This window comes from Triticum aestivum, chromosome 7A (assembly GCF_018294505.1).
Source record: "Triticum aestivum cultivar Chinese Spring chromosome 7A, IWGSC CS RefSeq v2.1, whole genome shotgun sequence".
Taxonomy (NCBI): domain Eukaryota; kingdom Viridiplantae; phylum Streptophyta; class Magnoliopsida; order Poales; family Poaceae; genus Triticum; species Triticum aestivum.
In genome coordinates, this window is record NC_057812.1 from 690,842,288 (window position 1) to 690,851,647 (window position 9,360).

At 46.4% G+C, this 9,360-nt stretch overlaps 1 protein-coding gene across 1 annotated transcript; it reads right to left on the minus strand.

Annotated features, from left to right (window-relative positions):
• Positions 1-640: 640 nt before the first annotated feature.
• LOC123149378 (F-box protein AFR) lies at positions 641-3,743 on the minus strand. The gene has a single exon (XM_044569022.1). The coding sequence runs from the start codon at positions 3,648-3,650 to the stop codon at positions 2,295-2,297; it is 1,356 nt and encodes a 451-aa protein (XP_044424957.1). The 5' UTR covers positions 3,651-3,743; the 3' UTR covers positions 641-2,294.
• Positions 3,744-9,360: the final 5,617 nt, after the last annotated feature.

The window sequence follows — 9,360 nt, forward strand, 5'->3', positions numbered from 1 at the left end:
AAAAAAAGGGTTTCTTAATTTTTGCCATGTGATTTTGCAAAAACATTGTCATGTCACCTTAAAAATTGGCCATGCTTTTTGTGAGAACATTTTCTCTTTAATTTTCTGTGGAAGAAATAACAAGTTCAGAAAATTGTCAAGAATATATACATTTGCCCTATGGCAAGTTTAAAAATCCATAGGTATGGCATGTAGACATTCCTGAAGATTTATACAGTTTGCCATGTTTTGAAAGCAAAATGTTTTGAATTTGCCATGTGACCATATATGAATATGCCATGTTATGAACATTCTTAGCGATTTTTTTTGCAATTATCCACGGCAATATATAATCCTATCCAAGATCCTGGAAAAATTTCCATGGGTGAAAACCTAAATATACCATGGCAAATGTGCCATGTTTTGAAAAAAAAACTAGGAAGTTCTGAATTTTATATGTGACCATTGGAAACATTTTACAGATGTACTATGTTTCCATGTTTATAAGGTGCACTCAAATTCCGACTTGCCATATGGTGATATGAAAAGGGCATAAAAAGTATCAGCTAACGAATACAAATTTGCCATGCATTTCTATTTGCAAGATGGATAAAATTTCAGGAAAAATGTATCAGAAACCTTATGCTCAAGATGGAGCAAGTGCATCAAATATATTATTATTACATGCCCATTTTCTGCAACACCTCAAAAAATGTGTGAAAAAACTAATGCTTAGATATTATTATTATTACTATTATTATTATTACTATTATTACTATTATTACTACTACTACTATTATTATTATTATTACAAATGGTCATAAAAAGTAAAAAAAAAAGCATTCTAAACATAATGTTGCAAGTTACATTGAGGAATCTGCAGCACTGAATGGCCACTGCCGCCGCCAGAGGAAGCCGCCGAGGCGCTGCTATCGCCTCTTGCCCACGGAAGCCGAGTTGACTTAATTGACGACAAATGGGAAGTTTTCGTGCGCGTAAGGACTAGCGCGCCAGAATCGCCATCGTCGTCATTGGACCCTTGAATCGACCCGAAGCAACTGGCATCATATTCTCGCCGTCGCACACGCACGATGAATAGCCCTATTATGCATTGTTTCTAAGAGATGATAGAAATGTACGCTGAAGTGTTGTCGTCTGCATCTTGATGAATGGACTCAAGGAGGATCGAAGTCCGGAAGATTGGCTCGAAGAAGACGAAGCATGAATAAAGACACCATATCGACTCCAATCCAGCGCTCCAAACAAGGTCCGCGCGGAAAATTAGTGTAGGAAATAAAACGCTCTAAGGCCTCCTTTAGTTTGTAGGAATTTTATAGGATAGGATTTGCAAAGGGAAAAAAATTAAAGTCATTTGGTTTGTAGGAATGGATTCCTATTCCTATGTAGGATATGAAGCAATCCTTCACATTTTAGAGGGAAAAAACATTAGTTAAGACTCAATGAAAAAATTTCTACTCTATGCATCAAATGACATCTCTTTTTCTATATGCATGTTATCTCACTTCCTATAATTTTTTTATCCTATGAACCAAAAAGGCCTAAAACTTTTACAAGAGGAGTGGAATCAAAGTCCATTTGTGCAGTAGTACCACCGGGCTAGGACCCTAGGAGCTAGGACGGACCCTAGCGGGCTACCACCACCACGCACGCGACGCCGCCATTATGCGTCCCCCATCCCGCGCCCTCCCACTAGGCGCGGTCCGGGCCACAGACGTCGCCGTCGCGCCATGATTAGCGCCCACTCCCCCCATTAGAATTGGAAGGAAAAAGAAGCCACTCGCGTCGATCGGGCCAGGAGGAAAAGAGGAGATACCAATCCGTCCCACCCCGTGGTGTTGGGTCGAGAGCGAGAGGACATACTATGCCGTTGACGTCGAGCTCACTCCACGCCGTCGCTCCAAGTACGAAACGCAACGCAAGGGGAAAAATGCTCTGATAAAGCGGGAAATAAAGCCTGGTGGACTGCTACGAGCCATTGCTGCAGGTGTAATCATTTTGCCCTTTACACGCACGCACGCACGCACGCACGCAAGCTTCCTCCCCTGCTCTGCTCAGCAGGCTCTCGCACCGGTGGCTGACGCGCGGGCCCCGCATGGCAGGCCTCGCCGCCCGCCCGTGCGCTCGGCTGGCTAGTAGAGTACTAGTAACAGTAGCTGCCCGACCGCTGCGGCGTCAGCAGTGAGCTACTGGCTCGGCGATGACGGAGGCGCTGGTGGCTGACGTGCGGGCCCAGGGTCGGGTCTCCTTTCCCTTCCCCCCGCCGGTGCCTGGCGCCGACGAGCTTGGTTGGCGGCTCAGGCGTAGAGGACCTGCGCGTTGCACGGCGCCAGCCCGACGAACTCCTCGGGGCCCTTGACGACCTCCCACTCCACCCGCTCCTCCTCCGTGCCGGCGCCGTGGTTGGCGGCGGACACGACGGTGCCGACGGCGACGTCGAGGCCCGCGCCGACCACGTAGATCCTGCGCCGGCCGCCGCCGACCTCCTCCAGCTGGCCCGCCACGACGTGCGGCCGCCGCACCTCCTGCGGCACCCCGCCGCCGGCCACCATCCGCCACTCGTCCCGCGGCTCGTCGTACCGCTTCAGCCGCCACTCGCCGTACTCGGCCACGATGTACATCCGGCCGCCCGACACGGCGCAGGAGCCCGTCCACCCCTCCCGCATCCCGCGCGCCATGTCGGACCACGCGTCCGCCGCCGCGTCGTACACCGCGCCCCGCGGCGCGCGCTCGAACGGCCACGCCCACCCCTCCGTCACGTACAGCTTGCCGCCCGCCGCCGCCGCGTCGTACCTCGCCACGGCCGCGCCGCCACGGGGAGCCGCGGGCGACCAGCGACCGGCCTCTGGGTCGAACACCTCCGCCTCTCCGTCCTCGCCGGCCACCACCACGCGCCCGCCCACCTCGCCGGCCGCCATGTAGCCCCTCGCCGTCCTCATGCCGGCCACCTGCCCCCACCCGTTGGTCGCCGCGCTGTAGACGGCCACGCTGCTCACGGCCTTGTCGCCGCCCTCCTCCACGCCGCCGATCACGTAGATCTCGCCGCGCGCGGGGAGGCCCACGACGGCGAACGAGCCGGCCGCGGCGCCGCAGGGGACCGGGGGCAGCAGCAGCCAGCGGCGGGAGAAGGGGTCGAGCGCCTGGCACTGGAGGCGGCGCGAGACGGGGTCGAAGGCGAAGGCGAAGAGGAACGGCAGCGAGAGCGAGACCGTCGCCGCCGGCGGGGCCGAGCCCTTGGTCTTGGCGGCGGCCCCCGGCGCGTCGGTGAGGAACCTGTTCCAGTTGGAGGAGACGGTGCGGAACAGGCGGTGGTAGAGGAAGGGGAGGTGGAGGAGGCACTTCTCGGCCACCTCCTCCGGCAGGCCGGGGATGAGCTCCATCGCCCCCTCCTCCTCCCTCGCCTCCTCGCCGCCCGCGCCCAGCACCTGCTGCTTGCACGCCGACGAGAAGCTCATCGCACCTGCTGCCGGACGGCGTTCTTGCCGCGGTTTTGGGATGGAACTCTGCTGGGCGGGGCGGGGTAGCGTTGCTCTGAGCTTTGCTCTGGTCGGAATGGAGGATTGTGGGGGAGGGAGGGGAGCGGTGCGCAATTTATAGAGGTGTGCGAGTAGGAAGCGGGTGGGCGCACTGGCGCTGGCTGACTTTTTTGCCATTGCGCTCGGGCGGGCCTGTGGCGCTGCCTGTCAGAGCTTCGGATCTGGCGATGCGATACGGAGCGTTCTGGCCGTCGGATCCTTTTTTCAGCGCTCAGATCTGGACTCTGGAGTGCTATGCACACAGCTCTGGGCGGAGGAGCACCAAAAACCGCACATACAGCCTTCTTGAGGACGCTTATCCAATTGACCTTTCTTTATGCTTACAAGGCCTCTTTATTTTTCTCGTGAAATTACGGGATCGAAGATGTTTGTCCATTGGCCTTTCGTTCTGCATACAAGGCCACTTTGTTTTCCCAGTGAAATTAGGGGATAGATGATGCTTATCCAATTGGCTTTTCGTTTCTGCTTACATGGCCACTTTGTTTTTCTTGTGAAATTGTGGGAACGATGATGCTTATCCAATTGACCTTTCGTTTTTGCATACAATGTCACTTTGTTTTTCTTGTGAAATTGTGGGATCAATGATGCTTATCCAATTGACCTTTCGTTTCTGCATACGAGGCCACTTTGTTTTTCCTGTGAAATTGCGACATATAATTTGGTTTAACAGAACATGGGTTACGTGTCATTAAAAATATATCAAACAAAATTTCTTTGAATGACATATAGCTCACATTTTTGGGTAAAATTAACGATCATATTTACACACAGAAAGAATGAAGTCGCCTTGTATATAAAAATGAGCGAGTATCCAAGTTGCATCTTAATCAACATCAAAACTACAAGAATGTAAATTATTTTGTGATATGGTGGGAGTGTGTCAAGTGTAACATATGGATTGATGAAAATGGGTATGTGTCATATATGCTAGCAAACCCTAGCCATGCTTGGGTACACCCCCTCTAAGAAAGTTTTTACGACTTATGGTGCCAATAAAAGATTACAACTTACCACTTCAATTAAAAGAGTGGTTTAGTCAATTTCACTTCAATGTAAAAGCCTATCTTGCAAGCATACATTGAATGAGATTGAAGTGAAAGTTAAGATTGGTGGCCATAGATATTTACTCCACGATATTCCTGATGAATTACACTGCATCTCGACCAGCCCTAGTACATGACCCGTTTGAACAAGCTTAAAATGTTGCAGATCGTCGACGGGCGCTTCCCTTTTGTGCTTGCCAGTAGAGTCTGTGAAAAGCAACTCTTTTGTACGCAAGAGAACTGGAATTTTTCCCTCAATGAGGCTGCGGTGAGATGACGAGCTAGATGCGGATTAGGATCTAACTAGCAATATAATTTTGACTTGGGATTAGATCAAGTAAAATACAAAAATACATTTTTTTAAATTTTCTTTTGGGGAAGGGGGGTATCAAAGCAACTCTTTGAGACCAGATGTTGAAACTCGAGAGATGTATGTTTTTATTGTCGTTGTGGCTTAACATAGAATCTCCTACAAAAACTTGCAAATGCACATGTGCATTGTATGTTATGCCATACATAAGGGGACCGTATATTTCACAATTCACATTCAACTCAAAATGAATTCAACTTCGTTTAAATTTTGTAACCAATTGAATGTGAACACTTGTAAGCCATCTGCATTACAAAGTAAATGACATCAAAAGAAAAAAGTCCTAGTTTGTTCCTGTAAATGAAAGAAGTCGAGGAAATTATGCCAAACAATTCCACCGCTAGTGGCTAAAAATACAGGCAATAAACAATGTAACTCATGTACATTCAAATTGTAAAAATTTGTATCAAACAAAAGTAATTTAGAGAAAACAGGGATGAATCGTCATTGTAAACGGTCACATAGAAATAAACTATTAGAAAACATAAATAATAATTCCGGAACTAGGCAAAATCAATACTAGAAGCAAAACCCGGATCTTACCATTCACTTGCAATCAAAAGTGCATTTATTAGACACTTTAACTTATATAAAGTATAAAATGTAAAAATATATCATATATGAGCCATGTAAAAAAAGAGAAGAAGCATCGAAATAGAAATTACAATGAAATTGTTGAAGATCTTATATGTTAAACTCATATTCTATTCTCAAACATACAAGAAGTCATAATATAACCAGGAAATATATTCTACTATTGAAAAGGGAATTATTTTACCCAATATAAAAAAACAATAACCAATTCTAATTTAGTCAAAACAATGAAACTACATGAGACCACACTAACCCTGGGACGGGATTGAACACAACAACATCTACGAGAAATTTTAAGCTTTATCAGAGCACGCGACCGGCCGGAGCAAAATTCGAATGAAGCAGAATTAATTTCAGTCGGGGTGTAAAATAGCATATCTAATAAAATACGCATCACAAGAGTAGTTTGGTTGGGATGCTCAGAAGTAGTTTGCAGGTTGTTCTTTGGAAATTTTTTGAACACTATGCATTTTAAAAATATATTAAAAAGTCCAATATTTTTATCTGATTTTTTACTATGTGAAAACCTTTAACTCATACAAAAAGAGTACTATTTTTGTGCATACTTAAGGAAAGGGAATGTTTGGAACATGGGGCCATATAAACCCTTTTTAAAAAAATAGTAATTTAAAAAATGGTCAAAAAATCATGAAATTTATTGGCAACAAACTGATATATTGTCGTACTCGTAAACAGTTTTGGGGGGTGAAATGACTTCCGTGGTAATTTTCAGGACAAAGTCAGAATCTGCACTATATTAGGTGTACTCTTCACTCTACATTGTCATGGACAATTTGTTTCTATGCTCTGATTTTTGACGGCGGTTTCTTTTCTCTATATTTTTTACGAGTAGGACAATGAGTCAAGTTTGTTTGAAAAAGCTTCAAAGATTTTTGACGTTTTCTTGAATTGCTAATTTTTTGTCCTGAAAATAGTTTATAGAGTTTATCTACCACCAGGTTCACACAGGTATTTTCCCATAGTGAAGGAACTAAAATGACATCTATGCTATCTTTACATACCCATACAGTATTGCCAACTAGCAGTATACATGAATTATGAGTGAGATGGCCGAGGCATGGGACGGAATTGTTTTGTGATATGGTTTGCGAATTTTGTAAAACATCATCTACTATCATTTGCACTAGGTGCACCACAATACATAAAGAGCAACGCTACACTTACGGACAGAATTGGTTACAGGAAGCGTACGGCTGATGTGGAGAAATATCAGGGGTTAGTTTAGACTTATGGTGGCCCACAGTGAAAATCAGGGTGGGGCAGAGGATTAATAGGAAGGGGGCACGTATGTCCGTAACCTTCTTCCCGTGATAACTCGCCCGTAGGTGTAGTAGTTTCGATACATAAATCTTCTATTTCTAAATAGCTACAACGCATTATCTATTTTTTTCTAGCCATGCAACCATGCCATGTAAGTAAGTCATGCATGCAAAACCATAATTTACATTTATTTGCGTTTCTCTATGCATGCAATGCTACCACATCATTAGTTCATGCATATTAGTCATAAGCTATTTTTTGCATTAGAGTTCACCTTTCACGTTTTGTTTGGAATGTCATTCTTTTAGATGCAATTCATTTTTTCTCTTTTTATACCCTTTGTATTTTTATTGTTTTTTAAGCTTACATTAGTTTTTCATTAGTTGTAGATGTTTTTAGCAACCTATTTATGCATTTTCTTACCAAAGGTTCTCAGAGCGATGCGCGGAGCATCATCTAGTAACGCACAGTTACTGATGTTTAGAAGTCCTCTGCGGATTGTTCATATGAAATCCGTGAACTTGGATCATTTACGAAAACATTTGAAAATACAAAAAAAATAAGTGAAATACATTTTGGAGTATGTACTCCTCTGTAGCTCTAAACTGTCACCATGCCACAACATAACGCCCCCCCCCCCTTTTTTTGCGGGGTTACATTACCCCTTTTTTTAATACAAAAAAAGACGATGAACATTATTTGCATCCTATTGGAAGCACTAACATGATATAGGGCATCCCCATACAGTATTGCCAACTCGTGAGGTCTGATTGAGGTGGCAGGACCGGATCAGCACGGAAGCAAACAAATGCACCAGCTGTTGCCTGTTCTGTTCAGTTATATACAGGCTGCCAAGTTCAGGAAACAGCACCTTCTTTCCATCATTTGCAACCAACCGCAATACAAACAGTCCCCCTCCATCGCTGAAACGGCCCATGCTGCTTTTGTCCACCACTGTGCGACCGACTGTCGACTGATTGGAGCAGGGATTCTGGGGGCGGCGGCTCTCCCTCTCCGGTGCCAATTTGGTACAGTCCCACTCTGCCCACAGGTTAAACAGTTCAACCGGCGAAGGGCCAAAGGCGGTGAACACTGAAGAGAGCAGTGTCGTAAACAGTTTAAGAGACAGCCAACCAGCGAGCAGCCAAAGGTGAACAGAGCAAGGCAGGCCGGCAGGGATGTTGTTGTCCGGCCGCGTGTGGGCCCGCCTGCCAAGAGGCATTCGCGTCGCTCCGGCCCGTGACTGAGCCCAGCGGGCTCCATACCGGCCGACCAGGGTCGCGGCCTGAGAGCGGGCCCAGCGGGCCCAGGACCGAGAAAATCGTAGTATTCTTTTCTTCATTCCTTTCCGTTTTGTTGGATCAGAATTCAGAAGGAGCAAAGGTGGTGTGCATGCGAGAGCTCAGGATGCGGGCACCGACATCTTTCTTCCGATCGAGGCGCCGGTTGACAAGACGATGGGTGAGGCACCGTCCTCTGCTAGCTCGACACGGGCCTAGGTACTCGCGCCACGGTTTGAACTCCGGTGGCACTTGGCACGGGGGCCGAGAGCCTTATGCCGGTGCAACGAACCGGAATGCATGTACTACTACCGCGCGAACGAACCGTTGAGCAGCAACCCATGGTAGTTCTCCAACGTACTGTTTTTTTTTCTTTTGAACTTACTGTATTTTAAACTACCGTGACACATGTGCTGACGTAACTAACCAGATAATACGGTGCTACGTATGCGGACTAGCTACGCGTGCATGCACCGTAGTTGTACAAGTAAACGACATATGGTACGTATATTTTAATCGACCAATCGTATGCAAAGTAGACATGACATATTTACTACTGACCAATGAATGAATGGACTAGCAGCACGTCCGTGTCATTTGCATAGCCAATGAAGTAGAGACACGGTTCAGACAGAAAAATGGGCATCACGTATGTGCTGATCGTCGAGACATCCTCTGCACGTCACTACTCTTTTGCGAGCAGTCATCCAATACGTTCCCTAAAAATCGTATACGCACTAGACATGAGATATTTGCTAGCACGTCTGTATCATTGCGAGGAGGTAGATCCTTTATTTCCAAGACTAATACCAGTATATAGAGCATCAGTTATGTTATGCAGGACCCTTTTTTTTTCCACAAGTGAGACCCTTCTAGAGCCTTCCGTCCATCAACAACATACGTACGTACGATGAATTCTCCAGTTAAGTAGAGCGCCCTGGCCCGTATACGTGAGAATCGTTTATCTGTACCGACTCCAAATAAAGAACGATCAGCCAAGAACACATGCCATGTGTTCTTTTTTTTTTTGAGATAGTTTTTTTTTGACAAAGACGGCTGTCTCGTTTGCGCTGGACGCGAGGACGAACCATGCCCATCGCATGTGGCGGCATGAGTGCGAGTTGCGAACCACGCGGCTACATGATGTTGGCACGCTTCATAAAAAAAATAGTCTTGACGAATCAATCTGTGGTCGAGTTGGTTAGGTGGACAGTGATATCCCAAACCCATCAGGTTTAAATCCTGGTGCTCGCGTTATT

Excerpts from the sequence above, each read along its gene's own strand:
- LOC123149378 (XM_044569022.1), bottom strand. The coding sequence starts at position 3,650 with ATGGCAAAAAAGTCAGCCAGCGCCAGTGCGCCCACCCGCTTCCTACTC.